Genomic DNA, 27,262 nt, shown 5'->3' with positions numbered 1-27,262 from the left:
TGACTATGGCAAAAAAGAAAAGCAGCTGCTTGTCATTTACTTAACCTTGCTTGGGCTGAATTTAATCAGTAGAAAACATCTGGAACTGATTCCCTTTCAATTTTGGAGCGTCCAGTAATCTGCTGTGTACATACAACTGGTGCACCTTTAGCATCAGAATACTTGGCTAAGTTATGTTATGCAATATTGTTATCTTTTGGAAAGAAAAGAGGAAGCAACAGTAATTTCCTAATGAGCAAATATTTGCAATGTTCTGTATAGGTTGCGTTGTTCATTGATTTTGTGCAGCTGTTGTATGAAATATATTGATCAGAGTTAATAAATTTCTAAGTGAGTGGGACTGTTTATTTGTATTAATTAAAATTGGGCCAAATTGTGAACTGTTTAGCATTGCTTGACTACAACTGAGGGAGCCAGTTGACCTTGTTACTTTTTGATAGGAAGCAATGTCAAATTATGAATATGTTGAATTATTGAGGATGTTAAAAGCTTCTGCCTATTATCTGAGTGGTTCTCCTTAAATGTCTTAGGTTTTCCTGCAGAATTAGGGTGTTGTTGGACTTTTGTAGTTAGCTATTGATATCTGCTTTTCATCTGACTTTACTGCTAAATAATAAAGGAATTACTGACTTGGATAGTAATACTAGATAAAATGGAAACCACTTTAAAAGCCACTCAATGGGAGATATATGGAAAAATAACATGGGTTTAAGCAATGTTTTGTGTAGACAATGCATTCCTTCTTTACAGAGGAAGTTGGCAAAACTGGAATACATACTATTTTTTCAATATAAATCCTGCTCACTTGCAGGAGAGCATTTATATTTTTAATAGAACCTCTCTGGAAACCACGAGTGAGGAATTGTATCTCTGGGAAAAGCTTTTTCTTCTTAGTGTTCTCCTCAAGGGAAGTTTACAATGAATATCCCAGGTGACTTGGCAATAATTTCTATGGGAATTCCTCTGGGGTAAGGCCCATAGAAAGTTGGGGGAAGTTGATGAATTACTGTGAACATCCCTTCCTCTCTGCTTTGCCCCCTTTATTAGGGAGTTCTCTTGCTTTCTCTTCCATGCTAATGTGGATGAGTCTCCTCTATGGCACCCTCCTGTCTTGTATTATGAAAAAATACAGATGTAATTAGTTCTACCCAGTGCAGGAGAAAAGTATCCAACTTGGAAATATAAAGCAATTCTGATGGCTTTTAAAGTAATGGATGATTTTAATAATGTATTATTTTTGTCTTAAGCATCTGTAGTAGGGGTAATCCACCATCAAGGAAATAAAACCTCCTGGGCTTCCTCTCTTTCATTCTTGCCGTGGTCTGGCATGGACTTAATGTCCCCTGTAAAAGGAGAAGATTTTTTCACCTTTGAGTAAGGTGAATTATGGAAAGAGCATCTGTAATACAATTCAGATGACTAATTCCTGGAATTCTGGCTTGCACACAACTTGGTCCTGAAGCTGCCTCATGAGTGTGTAAACTGTGACCATGTTCTGACCCTCTGGATCTATTTGTGTTCCTTTAACTGTTATATTATACTGAGTTGTCAGAACTTGATTCCAGTTGTAAAAAAAAAAAAAACGTAAGTAGCATAATGCCAGTATTTGTTGCTAGTGGCTTTTTCATTCTGTTTTTAATGGGGTGAATCAGACCATGGCAATGGGATACTCTAGACCTGGTTGTACTAACCCAATTAAGATCCATTTCGGGTCAGGTTGAACTGAATCTTTCCTAGATTAGTTTGTGCTGAGTGAGCTGTCACGGAGCACGTTTGTGCCGGCAGCCCCAGAAACCAACCTACAAGTTTCTCTTGCTGTTTATTTGAAGGGCTCAGATTGGCTGCTGTTTCTATAATCTTGTGAAAGAGCAGATTTTGGTGCACTAGATTTTGGTGTACCATCTTAAGATTTATGGGGATTAATTGAAAAAGCCTGATGAGCAGAAAGTGTATGCAAAAATACACATAAGTTTGCCTGACCATGATAAAATATCGGAGTTAAATAGGATTTTTTTTTTCTTTTCCCCTGAAGAAATGGTATCTCTGGAAGTTCTGTGGTTGCACTCTTTCTAGTAAGGTAAAACCACATTCATAATACAGTAGGTCTATTAATATATCATATGAGCAATGTCAGTTTTAGCTGCTACAGATCTACTTGGATAAGATAGTGATAGCTTTTATGGGGAGTTACTTTGCCTGGTAAAGACCCGCAATCTAAATTATTTGCTGTCTTCTGCTTAAGCCTCCTTAAAGGGGTAAGGATGTTCTTTGCTAGATAAACAAATGCATTAGTATATGCCAAACTTGGATGTGGACTGGCTGGAGTGGAAGGAGTCTGGAGGGAAATACTTCTTGGACCCCTCTTACAGTTGGAGAGCACTGCAATTTAAGTTGGAGTTTGTAAAGTCTGTTGGTAGTAATTTCTTAAAAAAAAAAATAATTTGAATGAGTTTGCTTACTATTTTCAAGCCTTTAATTTAATATAAGGCTTATTAAGGAGATTTTTTGATGTTCTCTTCTTCTATCCCTTTCATCTTCATATCTCCTCCCTCCAGCATTGAAAGGTCTTTACTGTGTTCCCATTTCATAGAGTGCAGTCACACATCTACAATCTTCTCTCCCTCCCTCATTTAGATGCTGCTGTGACTGGGCCAGGCAGTTCTTCTCTATGTGAGACAGAACTGTCAGAGACTTTTCCAGTGTTTATCTTGTTAGCCTTTCTGCCAGCCATCTGAAGAAACTATGCTGCAGGGAGATAGGACGTCTTAGGTTTGCACATCCTCCCTTGTGTAGTGCAGGTGTGTCCTATCTCAAATGCTGAAATGTGGCTTTTTTTTCCACAAGACTTTCTCCAAAGTAATCAATGTCTTAGCCACAAAAAAAGGAAGGGATTGTTTTAGAATGGCTCTCTTCAGTAGTCTCCTCTAAGAAGTTGCTTTTACAACTGAACTACTACTCCAGGGTAAATAATACTGCTGAATTTTGTCTCTGTGGTGCCAGCCTTCATTTAACTGGTTGAACTGCAAGTGACTGTGTGGTGCTGACTGCCCATCTGGAGGGATCTGAGTGGAACACAAGACTGCCAAAGTTTCAGCTGTGGGTCTTTGTCATGTTAGATGAGTGATGATTAGATCTGAGCATAAGAGGAGCAGATCCTTGTCAAAGAGGTGCTTCTGTTCCACATTAGCAGACATTATCATTATAATAAGCTTTGCAAAGTCAGAAACGATCACTATTTTGAACCAAGTGTTCTATTCACTTGGAACTTCAACCTAATTTAAACCTGTATCTCAGATGGGAAAAGGGCCATATCCAAATCTGGATAAGAGAACACTAAAGAGTTTATAACTTGAAACTCAGCTCATAAAGTATGAGTTTGGGGGAGATTTGGGGGGAACTCAAATAGAAGAACATAGTCAGTGCTCAGAACAAGCAACTGCAACAACATGACCATCAATGGGGGGAGGGGAGGTGGGAAAAAAGGTGTTAATTTCTCCCTACTGATCTGAAACCAAATTTCCAAAACCTTTGCGTAGAACACTCGATATTCTTTATGCTGCCAAGAGTCCAAATGGCAGTGAAATGGGTCTTAATGCCTTAGGATTGTAATAGGAGTCTTTACAGTATCCTCCCCAAAGTAGTAATTTACCTCTTGGGCTATGCCTTCGCTATTCCCAGAGTCTGTAATACCTTCCTCTAAAAGTTTATTGGAATAAAATTAATTTTACTTTTACCTTACCTTTCAGGGTTGTGACATGCTGCTTCACTAGTGTTGCATTTTTTTCCCCCTGTAGCAATATTAACAGTATTTGAGGCCACTGCATGAATTTTCCATTCACTGAACAAGTGCACATTCAGATCTGTACTAAAATCAGTGTAAACAAATTTTGGTGTTTTCTCAGCACCATGTGAACAAATTTGCTGTATCAGAAAACCCATCAAGGATTCTTGGATACCACCTCAGTCTCGGAAAGTCCCACAGCTGCAGACCATAGGAAGTTCTCTGTGAAGCTAGCACTGTATATTTGTTCTGTCCTTGTGCATCTGCTCTTCACCTCAGCTGGAGGCAAGGCAGTGCATAATACAGTCCTTTGTCCTGGTCTGTTGTTATCTGATATTAGGCCAATCCAGATGGTTTTTTTTCTCTTCCAGTAGTTGTACATACCATCCTGGGATGGTCTGTGCTTGCACATGTTCTGCATTTGAACAACCATGGAATCCTGCTACCTCCTAAATACACTTACAGATATATATATATATATACATATAGTGAATCATCCTTTTTGTCCAGACTTAACAGATGAAGCCAAATGGTTATTTCAAACCATTGCTGAATGAACACTTGAAGTCCTAAATATTCTTCATGTAGCCTGTATTTGCCAAAGGCAAAGGTAGAGGGAGGATTATCTGTTCTATTTTAACCTAGTCTGTGAATAAAATAGAAATTGTTTGGGGACAAAGTGCCTTTACTTACCTTCAAAACCCAGCCTCCCTGTGGCAAGGACCTGTGGCCATGCTCAGAATACAGACTGGGTGTGCTCTTGGCTCTCTGTACTGGATACAGGTGTAGCAGTACCACAGATTCCCCACAGGTCCTTCTTGGTCCTTTGGCAACAGCAAAGAGTTGTGAAATCTACCGTGAGGAAAATCAAGCTGAAGTGAGCAGGGAGAACCCTTCGAGGCAGGGATGATGTTGTCAAGTATTTGACACGCTTTCAAAAGGAAATGGTATTCTGTGGCTGTCGAAGACTGTCTTACAAATCAGTTTTTCTGATTGAAAATGTCTGCCAGGGCAGAAATGCCTTTTCCCCACAGGAGAAGTTAAGTCTTGAGGGATTTCTTATTTCAGCTGAGTTAGTTTACTAGTCGTTAGTTTACTCTAAAAAAGCAAGTTAACAATTTTCAATGATGTTTTACACGGAAAAAAATCCAGATGATCTAATCAAGTTATTCCACAGAAACTTTGTTCCGTGGAGATGCATTTTATGGGGACAGTGGGTCAGTCAAACTGAGAATTGCAGGATCTGCTTAAGAGTGAACTTTTTCACCCTCTTGCATGCAGGTCCTTTGGTGGAGGGAAAGATGAGACGTGTGGTGGAGCTGTTTGTCTTGGGACATCTCTGTGGTTCTCACTGTCAAAGCACAATCATGGCCTGTTGCCAGAGGAGAATCAAGGTCACCTTAAGCTTTGGAGCTACAAGACACATTCAAATGTGTTTTCCTAATGTCATCAGAAAAGAAAGACTTTATGCCTCTGACTGAGGGTGTCTGTCAGCTTAGGGTTGTATCTCAGTTATAAATATCACTGTTCCCTTGTCATGTGAACTTTTTGGTTACTGTTGGGAGTGTAGAAGCTCTAAGTATTCTGGGTCTTCTCATAATTTGAGTTTCAAAAAATTGGATTCAAGCCTTGTTTTAATTGTAGCAGCAAAAGCTTAACTTCTTTAGAATATTTTAAATGTTTTCTTAATTATAAATATTTTCTAATGAAAGTTTTGAATAAGCAATATGAGAAAGGATAATAATGAGTGCATATACTGATTGAGCCCAGAAGTACATGGTTGAAGACCCCATGTATTTAATTTTAAATAAGATGTGATCAGTTGGTTTGAAGCATTTCTGGGAAGATAACTTATTATGAAGGGATTTTGTACTTATGTTTTAGTTTGAATTTTATGATCTGAATATCTGTCAGTCAAAATTTTTATAATATTGGGTATACATAACAGTGGCTACTTTGAATTCCTTTTTTAACAGTTGTAACTTACTCTTACTGAAATTAATGCCCTACCTAAAATATCTTCACATTCAACATTTAAGAAATAAGTATTCAAAGCAAATGTATTTGAATTAGGGAACAATCCCATAAAATGTTGTCTTTTCACCTGGAATGTATGAAATAACAGCTGGAGTTTTCAGTAGGAGTAGTTCTGATTTAGTGCTGTCAACAGCTACAGATTTTTTTGCTGAATTTGTTTTGAGTTTTGGGACAAACAGGGCAACTATTTCCTCTAGTATTAGGATTTACTTTAATTTACAGGGTTTTTTTTCTAGTTAGTATGGAACAGGCAGGTTGTATGTATTGAATTCATGATTAACTGCTTGTCAATGGGAAATTTTTCTACAAGGATTCAATTGTGTGATACAAAGAACTGCATTAGACCAGCAAATAATTGTGGCATATTTCACTGTAATTACAGTAATTGAGTTTTGTGTTCTTGTGAGTCAAAACATTGACAACAATTCAGAAGATGTTTCTATTTATACTGTCACTGCAATTTGTATGCTTTGACCATTAACAGTCATGAAAAATAAAAATGTTTTCAGACTGGTTTATTTTCTATAATAGCCACACTAAAACTGTACTTCCTTGTTAAAATAAACACTTTTACTATAATGGCAGTTCTGAATCCCATAATGGAACGTAACTCTATATATTTATATTACATGATACATTCCCTATGTGTAATTCTAAGAGTGTGTATGTGTTAAGAGCTCTCCCTGTGGAGCTAACAAGCTGCCAAATTACATTTCACTGACTATTAATTGTTTCAGTTTAAGGTCAAGTTCTTCTTGTCCTTTAAAAAAAAAAAAAGGCAGTAGAGAGGGATCAATTTCAAAGCTATTTTTGTCTTATTTTTCTTGTCTGTTCTTACTGTTGTTTTGTTTTTCAGAATAACTGAATGAACAGTCAAGTATGGCTGGCCTTAGCAAGTTAAATACATTAGTATTGGTGGCTCGACTTCAGTCTCGGAGAGCTGATCTCTGAACATATTCACAAGGTGTAGATGGTATCTCCAACTTGAAAACATGTTAAAAATAGCTGTGGGTGCAAGGATTGTGTCAGATAAGCAAAAAAAAAAAAAACCAGAGCAAGTTTTTAGTTAAAGGGGGAAAAAAATAGCTATCAAGGTTGAAATGAGTCAAAATAGTTTGCTGTAGAATTTTGAGAAATGTTGCTTTCTTGACATCATTTGAATACAACTTGTTAGGTGCTTTCCCAAAGGTGTCCTGTTCACATTCCTCCTGGACCGGTTAAGGCAGCATTTGGTGCCTGAGGTGTACATGAAAAGGAGCTCCCTGCTGACTAGAGATGTCAGCAACTTATTCTGTGCTGTTTCAGCCAACAAGTGTTAATGGCAAATGAAAGCTGCTGAGGCAGAATTGGAGCTACTCTGCAGAAAGCTGTGCCTGCACATTTACCCAGTTATTGAAATGTTTAATGCAAGACTATGTAGTATTAAACTAGTAAACCTACAAAGAAAGAGAAATGGAAGAGGAAGGATATGCAGGGATTTCTTGTTCATCATGAAGTTGTTGGCATTGTAAACATGTTAAAATATGTTCCAAACCAGATTTTTGCTAGGAGATGTTTGAAGAGGTGAGGTACCTGGTCTCCTCGCTTGAAGGATAAACTTGAGGGCTGGAAAGTCTAGGTAAGATAGGTAGGTAGGTACTTTGCCTACTGTATTTTTCCTACTGTCATAATATTCCTGCCGCTGCCTTGAGGCAAAATTTAATTGCTGAACTATATCTACTGTGCAATTCACTCTGTGGGTTTTTCTGAATTCTTCTCTTCACCAAACAACTAGGAAAATGTGTTTTACAACTCTTAGCCAGACCTTACCCCTTAATACCCTCCGTATCAACCACATAGATTAAAGTAAGTTTGGAAGTTTACTTTTTCATGTATGTTAGGAAGAAACAGCTTTCATGAGAGAAAAGGCATTTTTGTCAGGAGCAGGGCCCAAGAGAGGAGATGTTAAAACAAAGATGCTAATTGTTCACTTCTATATCCACACAGAAAACTGGGTTACCAGTGTCAGTTACCTGAGGTACAGGTGTATAGTCCCTGCATTTTAAGAGAGGGGATCCTAGGGAATCCTAGAAATGCCTCTAGGATTCAGTTATAAACTACCTCTTTCTCTGTTGTCCTGGTCTTTGGTCCCTTCCAACCCAAACCATGATTCTATAGTGCATGTTGGACAATAATATGAATATCTACTATGTGACAAGGTGTATGGTCCACCTGCCTGGATGCTTCCCCCTCTGCCTTTCACAGGAGAAAGGATATGGCATTTCAGGAGTAAGTATAACTCTGCCAGCCATATATCTTTTTCCATGCATATGTGTAACATGCCCTTAAAGCCTCTACCTCTTACAACAGAACTTTTGCCCTCCATCTTATTCAACTGAACAGAGTAGAAAATCCAAAATGGTTTGGATTGGAAGGGACCTTAAACGTCATCCAGTTCCAACGCCCCTGCCATGGGCAGGGACACCTTCCACTATCCCAGGTTGCTCAGAGCCCCATCCAACCTGGCCTTGGACACTTCCAGGGATGGGGCAGCCACAGCTTCTCTGGGCAACCTGTGCCAGGGCCTCACCACCCTCATCGTAAACAGTTTCTTTCTATTATCTAATCTAAACCTGCCTTCTTACAGTTTAAACCACTGACCCTTGTTCTGTCACTATGTGCCTGCATAAAAAGTCTCTCTTCCTCCCTTTTTATAAGCCCCTTTAGGTACTGGAAGGCCACAGGGAGGGCTCCCTGGAGCCTTCTCTTCTTCAGGCTGAACAGCCCCAACTCTTTCAGCCTGCCTTTGCTCCAGCCCTCTCTTCATCTTTATGGCCCTGTGACTAAATGATTATAGCACGACTACAGCTTGCTCAAGCTAGCTGCATTTAGCACTGTTTAAAAAAAAAAAAATAAATCACATCTGACTTTTTCTTGGAACAAATTTTAGCTTGGTACTCTGACAAGGAACTGAAAAATGCTTCCTCTGGCTTTTTATTGTGAGTCATTCCCATGAGGAAAACTGAAAAACAATCCTGGGGATAATGCAGCCAGAAACACAAAAGTTAAAATATCTAGATTAGTAGCTTTTCTTTGTCATTTAGTTCCATGTTTTTATTAATGCTTTTATCACAGCACAGTCAATCACAGCACAGTCAATAGACATTCTAAAATAATAAATTTGCTCAGATTAAATTGGCAAGGAAAATCTGTGCTTACTGGTTTTGAAAGAACTGTGCCCACTGGAGAACACAGCTTGCTATCTGAACAGATAGTGAGTGGCACCAGCACTGCAGGCTTCTCTACTGTGCTCCATTAATCTCCAATTCTCTTCTGACAGGTCCTATCTGTGCATGAGGAGATACTTGCAGCTCTTTGTGCAATTGGTCCCTGACCACTTTCTGAATCTGTCAACAAATCTGCTTGTCAGTTAATGCCAAACACTGCACAGATTCGGCAGTATGGACACTCTACAAGTAATTTTGTACAAAATATTCAGCTATATGCTTTAGGCTGATACACTTCATTTAAAGAAGTGCTGTATGTACTTATTGTAAAGTAGAGATATAATTTGTGATACTGTAGAAAATGTTGGTTTTGTGGATTTGTTTTTTTGTTTTGGTACTTTTGTTTTTGGTCAATGTGTTACATCCTTCTTGTTTGGTAGGTCTGAAAAGGATGTTCAGGCAATTGGGTAGATATCAGCATCCTCATATGCATTCTAAAGTATGTTTCATTGTTTTCTCTCTGCATGTTTTCCAGTACTACATGCCTTTGTGATTTTGAATGATGTGTTGGTATTCATGTACATCTTTATGCTGTCCCATTAGACATGTAATGAGTGATTGAGTTCCATGGGGTGTAAGTCAGTATGTAATTTGGCCTGCAGGCTTATCTAAACAAAAGAATGTACAACAAATAAAGTCAGCATTAGTGCATTTTGAGTGCTGATTGTTTCAAATCAGATACACAGGAAACCATATGTTGAAGTTTATCTAAAACACTTGCAGCCGAACATGTAACTAAGTACAGCAGTTATAGTGCACAGCACTTTTTGCATATAGTTAGCAACATGTTTGCAGCAAATACAAATTTATTCTTATTCCTCAATTCACTTTTTCAGGTGCTCTTTTATTTCTGTTCTGCTAGCAAACCACTGCTTAGTTCATTCTGGTCTGATTCTGCAGGTCTTCTGGGAACAAAATCAAATTCAGGAGAATATACAAGAATTGCAGTATCAGCCACATCTCTAATGACAATACATTTAGCTGCCTAAAATTAGGTAGAGAAAGTGGCTTAGCTTTTTTAACTATATTGGGCACTTGTAGCTCTAAGAGTTGTGTATGGGACAATCTGAGTATCTGGCATTTGCAGATGATTTACAAATGAGTATATAGTAAGGATTTAAAATCCAGCTTCAGATGCTCAGATTTGTAGCAGTTCTACAGAAACCTAAAATAAAAATATCCTTGCCTTATTTAGAGTAGTACACTCCTATCACTACTGTAGCTCCACAACAGAAATGGAGCAAAGCTTTCATAACTTTGTAAAGAAGTGATTCAGTCTATGCTAATGATATCTTTTGCCATATTCTTCAACATGACTCCTCAGGTGATCTTGAAGGCCATTTGCCTGCTGAGATGTATAATAATAAAAGCCAGATGAAGAGGTTTTTAAAATCGGGCTGGTGGTCAGGTGCCAGACACTTATGGGCTTCTTGGGCTTCTTAAGCTGTTAAGTTTCCATTTTTTTTCTGAGAAAAGTAAGGATTTGGAAATTTGGGGCCTAGACTGTGAGAGCAGTTTGCCTCTCTACAGCTTTAAAAATACTGTGAGTATTTTTAAGTGAGATGATCTGAGTTCCTGCCACAAGAAAGCCAACGGGACATAATGCTGTGACTTCACAGGTAGTTCCTCCTTTTGGATAAAGGAAGCATAATCATCCCAAGGATTTTCTGTTGAGGTGCAGCCTTACGTGTTTACTTCATATATATTTGTTACATTGAGTAGTGCAGCCTGGCATTGTGAAAGAGATTGTTTTGACAGCTTCTGATCTGAAAGTGATGAAAAGACTGAAGGAAAACAGTGGCATTTGTTTTTGGTCTCTTAAACTTGGATGTTTTACCTTGGTTGGTTACAAACAAAACCCCAAGATAAACAGAGAAGGCCTCCCCCTATCCCCCATTTCATCTAGCAGAGTTATATCCTCACCAACATTCTCTATACATGAATTTTTCTACTGCTGTTCACACAGGTTTAGTTTATCCATCTGCTGTGTGAGCTCTCCCCTGACATCAGGTACTTTGTGTTGTTTTCATGTGATTTATTACTTAACAATTTGAGGAGTAGATATGCTTGTGACAGAAACTGTTTTATGTAAAATGGTCTCAAATTTACTGTCCTTTTCTATACGTGTGCCTGTGTTTTCCGGGTTTAATTTGCAGATATCTCCTTTTGTTCAAATTTGTTGGTGTTTGTACTCCTGGGAGGAGCAACTGCAGGTACTCTTCTATATAATGTAAGCAGCCACTGCAATACTCTGCAGACTTTTATAAAGTAGACTGTGTTGGAATGGTACAAGTCACCTTTCAAGTTGCTGAATTGGCTGTTCTTTCTTGTGAAGATGAAAAAAACTTGTAATAAAAAGAGTAGGTTGGAATTATTTGCAGGAGAAGAGACCTGCTTTTTCTGGTTTTCACCTGCTTTATCTGAGAAGAGACTAGTGCAAAATCTTCTGTGTTATTTTGTCCTGCTTTTAGTAGGCACTGCCTGTTTGAGAATGACCATGGCAATGGGAACCATGTGCAGTCATGTTTTCTGTTGTAGTTGTATACCGGGGAACTCTTTTTCCCCATACTGCAAAGACAGGAGTTAATTTAATATAGATAAGGAATCTAAGGTTAGATAAGGCCAAACATCATTACTAAAACATCTCTGGGTTATGTTTTGATGTGTTTATTATAAGATTTTACCATTTTAGAAACTGACACTGAAATTAGAGGTATATGAAACTTAGCTTTTTTTTGACTGTTTCATTTGATTAGTTGAGCTGCTTCAGGGATTACTTGGGTCATGGCATTCACTGGTTTTTGTACTGTAGTAGATACTGTTCTGTATTTCCAACTTGCTGCTTCCAACTGTTCATGCTCAGAAAATATTATATATTTTATAATGAAATAGGTACAGCTTCTTCATATTGTGAGTAGTAACACGTGGAAAGAAGGGTGGCTCCTCTTCTCTTGCCTCTTCACATTTCCTTGCCTCCCCTGATTACTGTTCTGCAGCACAAACATTAGGCATAAATTCCCATAAAGTCAGTTTGGAAAAAGAAAGCTTATTAAAATAAATATAGAGAGGGAAGATATAGTTGTTCTGGCTTGAGCTGCAGCTGTTACAAACTTACCATATGTAGTAGCTGGACCTTACGACTTTGAATTTTATTTCTGGAAAGCATAGCTGCCATGTGTTGAGTGTATTTTAATGCTCTGTATTTCCTCAAAGCATTATCATGAATGATTATTATGAATCACTTTATTGCTCAGGAGCTTATGGCTTCTTGACATTAGGAAAAAAAATGTTCCTTTTAGTGTGATTTTGGGAATTTTGATTTATGACTGTACATTGCTGTCTAAATGATTTTGGAAGGTCACTCAGGGAAAGTGAGTTAACTTCGAAAACCAAGTTGGTTCTAGAAAGAGTGTTTCAGATAAGAAAACTGCTCACAACTAAAACAGTCACTTTCAGGACAGAAGATATTTAGAAAAGGGAACATATTACATGCATTTACCATTAATGTTAATTTATGGACCGAAAACATTATTAATGAGTTAATATCTTAAAACAGAAACACAGAATTAATCAGTGATAAAAACATGAAGGGATTCAGCATTAAATAACTTTTATTAGGGTTACAAGGATAAAACAGGTATTCTCTTGTGGTGGTTTAATACTTCACAAAAGACAAGCCTGAACTTACTCTGAATTGAGTCAAGTGGCTCTGAGAGCAGTAGGGAATCTTATAATATCACCATCCAAATATTATGAGCTGTGATTTCTACTTTAACTTGACGTTTAAGAGCAGCACTTCTGTGAGTAGCTCTTCTTTCTCTTAATACTTATGTAAGCTGGAGACAGGTTTTTGAGAGAAATCTGATCTGTAAGCAAAATGGCAAAAATTGTTCTGTCCACAGATCTGGCCATGGAAGTGTGGGAGGGGAGAGAGGAAGCAGTGAGGCAATCTTTGAGACATGACCCAGGTACTGTTTTATGGACTTAAGTACACATTCAACTGATAAAATGAACTATGGAGTATGTGTTACAGAACTGTTTGTATAAAGTATATAACCCCACCACTGTCTTTCTCCAAATGCTTGTAGGAATGAATTGTATGTGTATTACTTGTGGGATGAGACCATCACAGGTAATCACAGCAAGGTCTTCACCAAAGAGAAAACTTGAATGCTTTTGCCTTATATAAAGACAGAACAGAACTTTCCCTGCTTGTGTGGGTAACCAAGCACGGGTTGAGGTTGTTAATGATATTCCACATCTCTCAGAAGGTCCACGGTCAGAAAAGCAGGTTCCAGGTGCACCCTACGGAAACAGCAGAGCTGCTCAGCACAGCACACGGGAATCAGGAGGAAGTGAAGGTTTCAGAACTCGTTGCTGTTGTCCCCCCTTTCCCACAACTACCATGGTGTGGAGCAAGAGCCATTGTGAACACTTCTCAGAAACGGAATTAGCAAGCCCAATGTAAACAATCAGGGTTTTCTGGTTTTTAAGGGCCCATGTATGCAGATTGCAAACAGCAGTGTGATGAGTCAGAGAGAAGCTTGATAAAGCAATATGGACCAAACCTTTAAAATGACAAAACTAAAATAAAATCCTACTACTTATCATGACAAATGCATTGCAGTAATTTTAATATCTCTCCTGTGCTATAAAGAAGGCAAATTGCCATGACTTTAATAGGTCCTTCTCCTACCCTTTCAGCAATTCATTGTGTAGTAGGAATTGATAGCAACACAGAGTTTTCCTTTTAATTTGATGTGCCTCATATAGGCACAGTAACTTAACTCTGCCTCAGCTGACTCTCAAATTCTGCAAGCGTTCTGTGAGGTAAACCTTAGTGTAGTTGAAGCCAAAACTCCCCCAGTTTAATTTTGCATGTGATCATGTGCCATGTTACTTCTTTAGAGACTGGTGCTTCCCAAAGCAATATGTCAGATATTTCAAGACTTTGTCTGAAAATAAGACTACACTTCTTACAGGAAAAATGTCTTATCAGAACAGGGGCAGAACTGGCAGGTCTCACAAAATAAAGCTCCTCTAGAACAGACAAAGTGTTTCAGTCGTGCTGGAAAAGCACAGAAGTTCATGTTCCCAGTGCCAGGAAGTTTTGGTAAACACGTAGTTTATTTGTGATTAAATGCAGCAGATGTAAATAAAATAGCCTTGTAACTTTATGTCCTTTAGCAGTGTTCAGTTATGCTATTTGATAATTCCACTCCACAGACTTAATTTTCACTGCTTGCCACTTACATTATGTCTCTTTCAATAGTAAGCTCTGATGTTGTATGGATTTTAGTATTTAGCTTGAATGCAGTCCAGCCAAAGTGTTGTTCTGGAAGTAACTTGAGACTTAAACGATTTTGTTTTCTAGGAGGCAAACTTTTTTATTTCTGCCATATGGGTTGTTTTCTTCTTCTTTCCCATCACAGCCTATGCAAGTGACACTACTTAGGCTTTACTTGTTTTGACACTTACTTTTAGTGATTCCTCCAACACACAAACATTTTTTCCCCCCCTTGAATTTATATGTGCCATCCTATCCATTTTCCCAGATACTCTGCCAGCTCATAACTGTATCTGCCAAGCTTTCAAGGATTAAAATTTATAGGTAGCTTCCTTAGAAAGTGTTAGTATCACTAGTAATCATGACTAAAATTGCTATTTTAGATCACACCAACTTAAGCTAGATATCTGTAATAGCCTTTGAATGAAATAAATACAGGAAAAGACATTGAAGATACCTTAAAGCAGAAATGGCTTTTGAATATTGATGCAGCTGAACTCAGAAGGGTGGGTATGTGTTTACTACACATTTATGGTGAAGTCAGCCCTTGAGGGAAATGAGTTTTGAGTCTAGAGCTTTATAAAACATCAGGTTTTATCAGTTACAGGGCTGGCTGCACTTCTCTGACTTTTGCAGTTCCTGAGCGAACTCCATTAATTGGCCATCATATGTTTTCCAAACCTGTAATGAAACTTGTACCCTTGCTATGCTTGGAACATAAGCTGGGCTGCAGCACAGCTTTGTATCCATCATGGTTATCCTGTGGAGCCAACTGCATTCAAACACTTGAGGCTCTTCCCTGGTTCCTGGGAGAATTTTTGAATGCTTTCGAATATAGTGACCAAACAGCACTTAAGTTTCAAGTATTCTGTTTATATGATCATAGCAATAACATTTTAAAGAATGGTTCTAGTGAAATTAAAGCATATGTATCAAATGGTAGAGAGGAAATGAAAGGCTGATTGTTTCTATCGTTATACCCACGTTGATATTTGTGGATACAGTGAATTTGTGTTCACAGGGAGACAGCCCTCAAGAAGACAAGCCTTTCTTGTAAGAGGTTCCTCTGTGTTTGAACTGTATATATGCACATAAGTATTTTTGTATGGCATACATTGTAAGCATTGACTTTACTGATTCTGATGAAAAAGAAATATGTCTCATATTAGAGCCATTTCTTTAATCTGCTGCACAGTATCTCAAGGCATGGCAAGAGCTTGTGTATGTTGTCTCCCTAATGTACTATGATTTCTTTGAATTCTTTGTGCAGTGAAAGGACATTTAGAAGGGAACACCCAAGACATGTCACGGGCCAACAGTTTCACTGATGACATTGACCTTGTATCGGAAGAGTCTCCCCTGCCAGCTGTATCCGATGTGGCACAGTAAGTGGAGCAACAGCTCTTTAATTGATAATATAAATGCTCATGAATAGTGAGGGAGACTTGTCACTAAATAAAAGTATTATTCTTTGGCTGGCTGCACTTGAAGTGATTACGAGTTTGATCTTATTTAACTAAACGTGAACATTTCTACAAAATGCAAGTTTAGCCTCAAGGTTAACAGAAGTATTCAAGACACTTGGAAAAATCAGCACCGTGCACACAGCTCTGTGTCTTTATTGTTTTACATTTTAAGGTAGCTGACAGAGTTCCTGAGATTGAGCTTTGCAGGTAGTTTTATACTTTGTAGAATTCTGCATCAGTTTAAGCTCTGAAACACTTCTAATATGAATTGATTGGAAACATAAATTAAGTCATCATTTGTAGATACAACCTGAAAATAGAAAGGCTACATTATGTATAATATTTTTATAAAGCAGGTGCACTTTTAAGGAAACAATGTTTCACAAATATGAAAGTAAAATTATTGAGGAGATGCTGCAGGTCTCTAAATTATCCAGGACAGAAAATGCCCGTTATCAGGTAGTTCACTGCAGTTGCTGAATTGTTGCTTTTACTTAATTTAGCAAATATGTATTTCTTGAAATAAGTATGATAGTATCTTCATGCAGGACACCTCCATATTGTGTTTTGGCAGGATCTTGAGTGACCTTCACTCTTTTGCTCTGTAATGTACATGTCCAGTTTTGGGGATGAGGATTCTAGAGTAAATTTCAAATGTAAAGCAGAGCATTAAAACATAGAGCAAGGCCTGGATGTACCAGAGCATCCAGGTATCATACTAATACTTTATCTCACATGCAGAAACTGGTACAAATGATGATGGTGTGTAGAGCTCTTGAGTCAGCTCAAGTAAATATCTGAGACTGAAGGAAAGAAAAGAAACAACAAAAATTGTTGCTTGCCTTCGGATAGGGAAAAATATCAACAATGGTGTTCAGGATGAATTTGAAAGCAATGATTCCATTGTACAGAATGATTGGTTTCAAGATGTTTTCTTTCACATCATATGGTTACTTTCTCTCCAGGTAACTCATACAGACGATGTGTCTGCTACATCTATAGTAACTATACTCTGCCTTCCTACTGGATATCCTGGTGCTTTTAGTTTCCCAACATGCTATATTTTGGATCTGCTTTCAGATCAGAATTATAAATTTTTCTATTCGAATTGGTTGGTTTTGGTTTGGCTTTGTCTGGTTTTTTTTTTAATCATTGTGGTACAAACACAGGGTTTTACATTAAAAAAAACCAGTTCTAATCTTATTTCTACTGTTTAGTGCATGAAAAAAAATGAGGTATTTTATGTTGTTTTGTGTAGTGCACCTTGCAAACTATACTTGTGGTTTTAGTTCATATTAGTTCATTTCTCTCTTGTGGGGAAAGTAAGAAAAAGAATAGCAGAAAGCTCACCAAATGCACAAATGCAAAAAAACCACCTAAAGTAGGGAGAGATTTAAAGTAATATACTATTAAATCATTAATTTCTAATGATGTGGATGTCAACAGAATGATCTTGCAACTGAATATTCCTAAATTAATGATTTTTATGTTCTAAGGCTGACCATAGATAAAGTATGCATAATTTTTAATTTCTGAATATTTGTAATAAACCTCAAATGTACAGAATATATAAGGCCAAAAATTATAGATGTAATATAAAGTTAAAAGGTGCCATGTAAAAATGAAATCAAAACATCATATCATGTAGCTTTATGGTTCTAAAGTCAAACTTGCCAGTTTTCACCTCTTTCACTGATCATCTCATCTTCTGTGTGCAGTTCTACCTAGTAGGATTCATTTAAGAGTTGTCCTCATTCTTGAGCAGAAATGTAGTATTTAATTATTCAAAATGTGACCTTCATTGGAGGAGCACAGAGCATGGTATATTTATGGATCTTGGTTTTAAACTGCTAATTCTATTGCAAACAATAAGATATTAACACTGTATTTGCTTGATATGCACCTACATCAACATTAGATATACTTAGCATAATTATTTATCTTGTCTTTTAGCAGAAGTGTAAGCAGGTAAGTCTTTGTGTGTGTTACACTTCCTTTGGTGTGTGAGCTTTCCAAAACAGCATGGCCTTTGCTTTTCACTTAACTAGTGCAACAAATTTTCATCCTAGACTCACAAAAGCAGTCAATGATTAGGCAAAAATACTTCCAAGAGTAGAATTTAGCCAAAGGGGTGTGTATATATACATATATATATCTATGTACACACTATGAGCCTTCTCAGCTTGCAAAATAAGTGAAAATGTGGCTTTCATGTAGCAGTTAATGACAGTATCCTTTGATGACAACAACAGTTTCATGTAGAGCACTTTGCGGACTCAAGTTTGACTTTGTCAAGCTGCCAAAAGGCAAAGTTTTCTTTGCCTTCAACAAGTCTTATGGGCTAAAAAAGTCAATCCTGCAGTAAACCTTTCTTTCAAAGCCAGTAACTGGTAATTTTTTAAACTTCTAAGCTGCTGTGTTGATTATTAAACGTGAAATGTCAGGTAATGTTTTGAGGTGTTTTTTTTTTCTGTAATGTGAGCAATAGATTCTTCTGAAATCCACTCTGCTGGACCAGTGATAGGAGAGATGTTCTCTGGTGACAGTAACCTTTACTTTAGGCCATACTCTCTTCAAAACTCCCTTCATTGTGTGGGAAGGGCACATATTGTCTCAGGAGAAGAGAGTTCCTACCCTTGAGCCCTAGAGAAACTTCTCTTGCATCAATCTGCACCACGTCTGCATCAAGTTTAAATAAAGTAAATAAAGTGGTTGCTTGGCAAAACCCATTAGGCTGGTTGAAAACTGGTGATATTACTGTTTAAGATGTTCTGAGTGAAAGCAAACCTGTTCGATGGGTTGCAGCACTTCCCAGGTCTCCATGGTTGATACATCCAGTATTGGAATTCTGATGTTAGTGATCCATGCAAGCTTAGAGAAGATATGTTATCCCAGTAGAAGGTGTCAATAAAATCAAAACCAAATAGCAAGCTTGAAAATTGAGCTTAAGAGACCTTTTTGTAGAAACATAACTGCTTTGGATCCTTTAGATAGTAGGGATGATGTTTGTTTCTAGTGATCTGTGCAAAAATGTGAAAAAATGCCACCTCCTGAGCTAGGGAACCAAAGCACCATATTTGACATGTAATTCTGTGGCTGTTTGAAGTTCTTGCTGAGTATCTCAGGCCCATCCTCTCAGGGGCAAAAATCTCATGGCTGCTGACCTGAGTAGAGCTATGTTGCTTTAATCTGGCTGCTTCTGAGGTGTCCAAAGTTGAATAAGAATGATGTTAGAGATTAATCAAATCTGACAGCTGAAATAAATGTTAATTTCAATCATCTGATGAGTAGTTCTGTTTTTAACAATAAATGCTTAGAGTACCTCATTGCCTGATGTAATTACTTCCCTAATTTTTCAAGTTCTCTGATGAGCAGTCAGAAGGTGATTCCATAGATGCATAGAGAGCCTGCAAAATGGTCCTTTGTACTTTGAAATCTAGAAAAAAATAGCAATTGTATTTGTTTCATTGCAGCACAAATTTCTTGATCCTTAGCGTTAGTCTTCTACATGTATTGGTAACTAAATTAAGTTATAAATTAGCGAAGGTCTAAATCTTGAGAATGATAAACATTAACTTTCCAGCTCTAGGAATAACAGTTTGCTTTTTCTTGCTATCCTTAGCACTTTCTTTATATTACCTGTTTTTTTTTTTCTTGAGAAACATGTAAAATCAAACAATTTAAAGATGGATCCATCATCCAGCTTAATTCAACATAATGCCTAATGCCACTGCTTTCTCCATAATGTTATGTCTTGAAGCCCCTCTTATTTCCTACTGTATGTACACAAATTTTCTGACAGAAGGACGTAGAAGCTGGTATAGAATTAGGCCTGTTTGTAAAAATAATACCTGACAAATTCCTTTATTGCTGTAACAGATTGCTTATTAATGACAGAGGCAAGAGATTACTCCAAATAGCACTTATTAAGCAGTGGCAAGCTGTGATTTCTGCTTTTCTTTTTTCAGTCTTGTCTCCTCTCCATTGTTGGCAGGACTGTTTTATCTGTTTGATGAACATATCATGTATATCACAATGTCTTTGAGGAAAAGCACTGATGATGCTCTTGAGGTCTGTAAAATGAGTAATCTGCCATCTTGCTAATTCTTTACCTGTGTCCATAAACAACAAAAATGCAAAGAAAATATCTCAAAATTGTGTGTGAATTTGGTAAGCAACAAATAGAAGAAAGGAGGGGTGACAGGACACATAAGAATGTCTCAAAGGTGCTGTTTGGGCTGGACAGGGTGCTGGAGCATGTCCAGAGAAGGGCAATGAAGCTGGTGAAATGTCTAGGATAAGTCATATGAGGAGCAGCTGAGGGAGCTGGGGATATTTAGCCTGGAGAAAAGGAGATTCCGTGAGGATTTTATCACTTTCTACAACTACCTGAAAGGAGGTTGTATCCAGGTGGGGTTGATCACTTCTCCCAGGTAAGAAGTGACAGGACAAGAGAAAATGACCTCTGCCCAGGGAGATGTTGGAGTCACCATCCCTGGAGATGTTCAAGAAACAACTGGATGGTTTAGTTGACAGGTTGGTGTTCAGGCAAAAGTTGGACTCGATCTTGGAGGTCTTTTCCAACCTTAATGATTCTATGATTAGGAAATATTTCTTTACTGAGAGAGTGGTCAGACACTGGAACAGGCTTCCAGAGAGGTGGTCAATTCCCCAGTCCTGTCAGTGTTTCAGAAGCGTTTGGACAATGCCTTTAATGATATGCCTGAACTTGGTCAGCCCTCAGTTGGTCAGATGAGCACTGAAAGGGACCTACAAGTCCTGTAGACCTGCACTTGCATAGCCTTGCAGTATCAAAATCCACTCTTGAGGAAGAAGAAGAAACAATAGCATTGTTCTTATGTTGAATTGTGCAAATGATGTTTGTCTCCTAGATTCTACCTGGCTGCACTGGAGCTTTGCAAGAGTAAAGGAGACCACTGAAATAACTTTAAGCCTTAATTTTTTTTTAATCTTCAGCTGGTCTTATTGTTAGGCAGATTGTGATGAAAACAACCCTTGGCCATGAAAATATTTTCTGTCATACACACCAGAGTTAACCTTCCAGCAGGAAAGAGAGAATTTGGCCAATAGGCTGCATTGAAAGATTACATCAATCTGGTCCCAGATAGCACAGTCTCAGGAAAAATGCACACAGCACCAGCTTTAGAGGCAGACATCCTGTTTTTGTTTTTCAGAGTTCTGTGGTTTAATGCTGTGGTGTTTTAAGCTCTTTACGCTGTAAGGAAAAGCAAAAGTTAGAAATCCTTTATGTCAGCACGGTTAAGCGACCGCGGTCGAGTGTGCGTTGTGTAGCTCGCTGAGGTCACGTAAAGGTAAATGTCAGCTGGTCTCTCAGCAGCAAGCAGGGTAATGCTGCAGTTCAGCAGTCATCACGTCAGCCCTCTGGGGAGGAAACCTTTAGGAGGTGAGATCCACATACAATGACCATCGGCGGTGGTAATTGCCGTCAGCTGAACAGCTGGAGTAATAACTCTTCAGCTGGAACAGGCTGCCAGGGCAGCGAGAGCTACACCTGTTCCCCATGGGGAAAGTGGGCTCTTAATTACTTTTCACGGGTTGAGAGTGAGACCAACAGTTGCTCTTCTCTCTGAGGCTCTGTCCACAACAAAGTCACGTTAAGGAGCTGACTGAAACAGTTCTATGCAGAAGTTTAGAAAGTATGAATGCATAGGACTGTAACAGAAGTACATAAATCTGTGTAACGTGGCTGTGAAAATGGCTCACTGCTTCAGTTTAAGGCCTTAAAATGGTGTAATAGAAGCATAGAGATCTGAACGTGGCAGCAACCCAATATCTGGGCCCCTCAGTTCAGGAAGGACATTGAGGTCCTGGAGCAGGTCCAGAGGAGAGCAACAAGGCTGGTGAAGGACTCGAGCACAGGTCCTATGAGGAGAGGCTGAGGGAGCTGGGGCTGTTCAGCCTGGAGAAGAGGAGGCTCAGGGGAGACCTCATCACTCTCTACAACTCCCTGACAGGAGGTTGTAGCCAGGTGGGAGTTGGTCTCCTTTCCCAGGCAAGACAAGAGGGCATGGTCTTAAGCTGTGCCAGGGGAGGTTTAGGTTAGATATTAGAAATAATTTCTTTCCAGAGAGGGTAATCAGACATTGGAATGGGCTGCCCAGGGAAGTGATGGATTCTCCGTCCCTGGAGGTTTTTAAAATAAGACTGAATGTGGAACTTAATGCCATGGTCTGGTAACCATGGCAGTAGTGGATCGAGGGTTGGACTTGATGATCTCAGAGGTCCCTTCCAACCCAGCTGATTCTATGATTCTATGATCCAGTGTTCCCACCTCCAGTTTTTTTCTTTCAAGCTCGTAGTACAAAAGCAGCTCTTAGATTGTACGAGGAAGATCTTATCTGCCAAATGATTAGCAGAACAACCCAGCATTAGTATGTGGTTATTAAACAATCAAATGAACTCTGAGGAAGGGTGAAAAGATAGATCTGAGGTAAGGCAAGGGCTGCAAAACAAACCTCAAAACGCTTGCTTCTAACAGGAGAAACTGAGACTCCGAGGGTGAGAACAACTGAATGCCTTGCTCTGTGTCATCAGTGGTGAATCCTGATGCAAAAGGACTATCACAAGTTAATCATCAATGAGGAGCAGGATCTTCTGTGAGGACTGAGGCCTTATGAAGCAAAGGGGCTATTTTTGTCTGTTGGTGTTTGTACTCGGTCCAGGCTGCCCAGAAGAACAGAGCACCAAAGCTGCTCCCCACTTCATTGGAACCAGGTTCTGCAGAGATTGAGGGGGTACCTTTAGCACTGCTGTTCATTAGAGCATAAAATCCCCCCACTGTTAGGAATCCACACAGCTATATTCTAAGGAAGATGGTTCATAAAGAGCCTTGGAATCTAGATTTTCTCTTTAAAAACAAGCCTAGGACCAGTGCTGGATGTTTGGGGTTTTTTTCTAGTGGAAGTACTTTATCACAGGATTGGCAGATATGAAAAATTACTAGTTTTCTTCATTGCCCACTAACACAGAAATTTTATACAAAGTGAATGGAACAAATGGTAAAACTTATGCTAAGTCTTAAAGCTTACATTAGATGTGCTCAAAGAAAATGGTGCTGTATGCCCCTTTTGAAGTTATTGTTCAGCACTTGAAAAAGGCATGTTAAATCCATCTTTCAACTTTGTTTCAGCCTTTTAGTTGTTCCCTCCATGTGTAGATGGTAGTGAAGGCTTTATCCAGGACTTAAGAATATTTTCTTTCCTTTTTGTCTGTTTAGAAATCTAACAGTGTGCAACTCCTATCACAAAGTATATTTTCAATCTTTCTGTGGTTTTGGTTTATCTCTGCAAGCATCATTTATCATTGTATTTTCGTCATAACTTCCTCCTATAGCTTATTGCTTTTAGTCTTGTTAAAGAAACAGTTCACCTTATGACCAGCAAATCTATTGCATAGAATATTATTAGATCTAGTAATTAGATAGTAATTTTGTGTAGGATGATTGAATCTACTATAAACTCATTTATAACACTTTTATTACTAAGATATTGTCCCTATGGTCCTTAATCATCAGCTGGATCTGTTGTATGACCTGTTGTCCTTTTGCATGTTTTCGTGGGTATTATTTTAAAATTCGTGGGTATTATTTTAAAATACTGTTCTTAATTTTTGAAAGTTTAATCAGGCAGTTGATGTATCATGTAAATATTGACAGTGTCTCTGAGCTAATATAGGTGTTGGAGAGAGTTAATATTGGCCATCAAGCAGTGAGTGAAGGGAGTGGTGTTAGAAGAGGTGAAATCACCCAAGATGAGCAGGTTGGCCAAATGACAGCAGCAAGCTTGGTTAGAGTGCAGAATATTCCTGAAAATACTACAGTTTGACTACCACCCCTGCATTAAAATTTCATCGATATTTTTGAAACAAATAAAATTGAGAGGAAGAGTTGAAATACAAATAAGTGGGCAACCCACAGTAACACAAAGGGAGGGCATATATATATATATGTATATATATCATGTTTCTAGCTTTCTAATGATGTTGCTGGCTCTTGACACTTATTAATCCCTCCTCTCAGATACCTCTAATATGGATGTTACTCATGCAACTAGTTCTGTCTGCTGCACTCATAAACGTTACTAATCACTTCAAAGATAAATTTACATGAGGGTCTGTCATTTCTGAAGAGAAAAAAAGGTAAAATAGTGAAAATTTAGCAGGCAGTAGTAATTGCTAATCTGGTTCTATGCTTTTTACCAATATAAGGCCTTGTGCTAAGTTACACTTTTTAGTATTACCTGGGTTTGTATTGTCACTTCTAATTTTGAACTCTTTAAAAAGGCTGCTTCAGGATTTATTTCAGCACCCAAAGTATTATTATTACCATATAATATGAAAGCAAGAGTGGCATTAGTATAAATTGGTGCCATTATGCAGTAACCTTTTAAAAGAATTTGACACTGATTCTGAGGGGTTTTGGAGGTATTTTTTGGTTTTTAGTCTGAAGGGCAACTTTACAGTGAATTTTTGCTCTTTTATTTTTAAGTGAGGACGTTTGGCCAGTGGAGGGCACTGCCCCATAACGCAGTGAGAGACAGAAACTCCCGTTTCAGTTTTCAAAATCCGATTTGTCATTTCAACAAACTTACTTATAAAACTAATTTATAGGCATCTGAATTTCCCCAGTGTTGAACTGGCTTGCCACACTAACGAAAACCCCTATGTACTTAAACATCAGTTTAATGAGAAACTTAACCAACCCCCAAAGGCTCAGCTTGATACTGTGGTTATACTTTCTTTTCTGAAAAACAGACCATTGTAACAGACCACTAAAGACTGTCAAAATATAAGTAAGTGCATATATAATTTGTAAGCCTCTAGGCAGCAAAATGTCCAGATCTGATGGAAAAGCCTGAAATAAAAGGTTGCTTTGGAAACAGAAGCTTCTGCAAAACATTTCATATAATGATTTTTTTCTTAATGAGTTTTCTAATAATTTCACAGAATTTTAGAGTATGGATAGAATTTTGCATGAAGGGGGGTGAGATGACTCTGGGATATAAGCCCGCAAATACCTGTCTTGTGTCAGAAATACTTTATGAAGAATGTACCTGTTTCTGGATCAAAGTTAAAGACTTACATTTGTGGCTTTGTTTTACACAGAAATTGTTAATTATCTCAGTAGCAACTCTGAGAAAGGAAATAAGGCAGTTCTTTCACTTGTTATTGAAAAGTGTGCAAAGAGCTAGACTGGATTCCTAGTCTTCAGTATTGGCACCTCTTGTCTGTATGTGTGAGGAGAAAGGTAGCAAAGGGAGGAATCACGTTTGTTTGGAGTTCATCATTTGTTGAGGTTTTTCAGTTAAATATTGATTTTTATAATTCACTTGATTATGATTGTCAAGTTCCATGACACTTGACAGTATCTATCATATGTGCCACTATATAAATCTGTGATGAAAGTTTAGGAAAACATCACACTGAAGTATGTTCTTTGCTGAAGATGACAGCACAGCCCTCTATATCAGATCACTTCAGCATGTCATGGTTAGGCAGAATGAAAGTGCTAAGTGTGATACTTGTTTTTCAGGGAGGGGAGGATAAAAAAACTTGGTGAGGAAAAAATGATGATTGCAATGCAGAGAGAAGTATGACTGTCCTTTACCAGGGGATCTGTAGAAATAAGCAAGCATGTGTTTTCTTTTCCCCTTGGTCTTGTGGTTTTGCAATAGTTTTGACTTTAACACTTCTTGTGTGAGACTGAATTTGATGTAGCTGGATCATGCCTATACCTGTTCTAGTCATAGGCACGTTGTTGTGCTGATTGTGTCAGTTTATGTAAAGTATATTGAGGGAAAGGAAAAGCACAGGGAGAGGACTTCATAGGTCATTCCTGATGTGCTTGAGCTCCATCCATAAACCACAGTGTGTATTTTGTATGGGCAGGATTCAACACAAAAAATACTTTAGAAGTTGCATATACCAGTTGTCTTTCCTTTTTCTGTCTGCAGTTGCTTCCATGGGGCTGCTCCTGTGACGAAAAGTAAGGCAGCCCATCAATGCAATCAAGCCAAAGGCCCATCCCTGTATGAGCAGGGACTCTATAAGCAATTAGGGTGGAAAAAAAGAATGAAGAAAAGCTTGAAGGCCAGAATCCTGCCTTCCAGTTCAGTGACTTTTAATCCCTGTAGCCTACTTTCTTAAGAAGTGATGTGGCTGTCTAACATGTTGCTCCTACAGACATTATTTCTGGGGCAGTATCAAGCAGGAAAAAAAATAGAGAAACTGAAAGTGAAAGTTAAGAGAGCTCTGTGTGGTTAATCAACAGGTCCTGATAAGTGGATTAGAGGAAGAAAAAAAGATGAAAAAAAAAACTTTATTACAGTTGTTGAGAACAACTGTGTGATTAGGGAGTGCTGTTTATAGGTGATTTCTTTGATATTTCATCATAACAATATTAAAATCTGTTTTGAATTTTTCAAAATAACCTGTAAAATAATATGTCAGTTATAAATTAAAATGACATTATTTTGGTTATGGTGATTCAGAGTGGAGTTGAAAGAAACAAACAAAAAATTTGGAGTTGCTCATTTATTTCTACCCAGGAAGCAGGTAGACTGTCCACTTACCCTATGATAAAAGAACAATTACCCTTTTTCTGCCTTTTTAAGTGTTAATTTGATGTTTACCAAGGGCTGCTTCAGTCTTGCTTTATTTGCTATTCTCTGTATAGCCTTATTCTGTAATTACTGGTAAATTGCTTTTCCTTATTGAAATATAAATAATTGCTCATTTAATTGAGGTGGCTTTTCATAGACTTTTGTGTACTACAACATAGTAAACAATGAAGCAAGACATAGGCTTGTTTTCAATGCATTAAATGACATTAGAGTTCAGATGACATGGCTGAGTTATTGGAGCTGCTTCTGTTACATGGGATGGAGTTAAGGCTATAGTTCATTTATGACAGCTCCAAAAACACCTCTCATTAATGTTTGACTTTTGTGTCTTATTGATTTTCTTTTTTAAAATACACTTCAAAGAAAAATCTTACAAGAAAAAAATAGGTTCTTTGGTAAAAAATTGCCATTGGCATCTTCATTTCATTAATGTTTAAAAGCAATATCAATTTTCTTTTTTCAGCGGACACCGAGACCGCTGGTCATTCAGCTGCAGTAAAAGTACAATGTGAATTTATCTTCTTCATATTACATTTTTTCCTCTAAAATCAAATTTAGATATTTTGCAATGAGCAGGCATCTCTATCTAATACAACTGTTTTAATGTTTACAAGATGTTCACGACTAAAGTTAGTATTACTTCGAGAGATCATTTTGTCTCTGCTTATGGCTATTTTCTTGGGTAACTCTACCCAAACTCATGAGATGTATTCTAGACCTGGTATTTCAGTCTTTTATGGATGGATGTATGTATATATATATTC

At 38.0% G+C, this 27,262-nt stretch overlaps 1 protein-coding gene across 1 annotated transcript in view; it reads left to right on the top strand.

Moving 5' to 3' along the window:
* Positions 1 to 27,262, top strand: part of LOC113985260 (potassium voltage-gated channel subfamily KQT member 1-like) — a 278,155-nt gene that overhangs the window by 70,801 nt on the left and 180,092 nt on the right. The window contains exon 11 of the mRNA XM_039383283.1: positions 15,642 to 15,756. Coding sequence (XP_039239217.1) covers positions 15,642 to 15,756 — 115 coding nt within the window. The remainder of the gene's footprint in view (positions 1 to 15,641; positions 15,757 to 27,262) is intronic.

The sequence above is a fragment of the Pipra filicauda genome, unplaced genomic scaffold, assembly GCF_003945595.2.
Source record: "Pipra filicauda isolate LSUMZ 115617 unplaced genomic scaffold, ASM394559v2 scaffold300_size901280_pilon, whole genome shotgun sequence".
In the NCBI taxonomy this organism is placed as follows: Eukaryota; Metazoa; Chordata; class Aves; order Passeriformes; family Pipridae; genus Pipra; species Pipra filicauda.
Note: the sequence above shows the minus strand (reverse complement) of the source record. Positions and strands in the feature narration are given on the sequence as shown.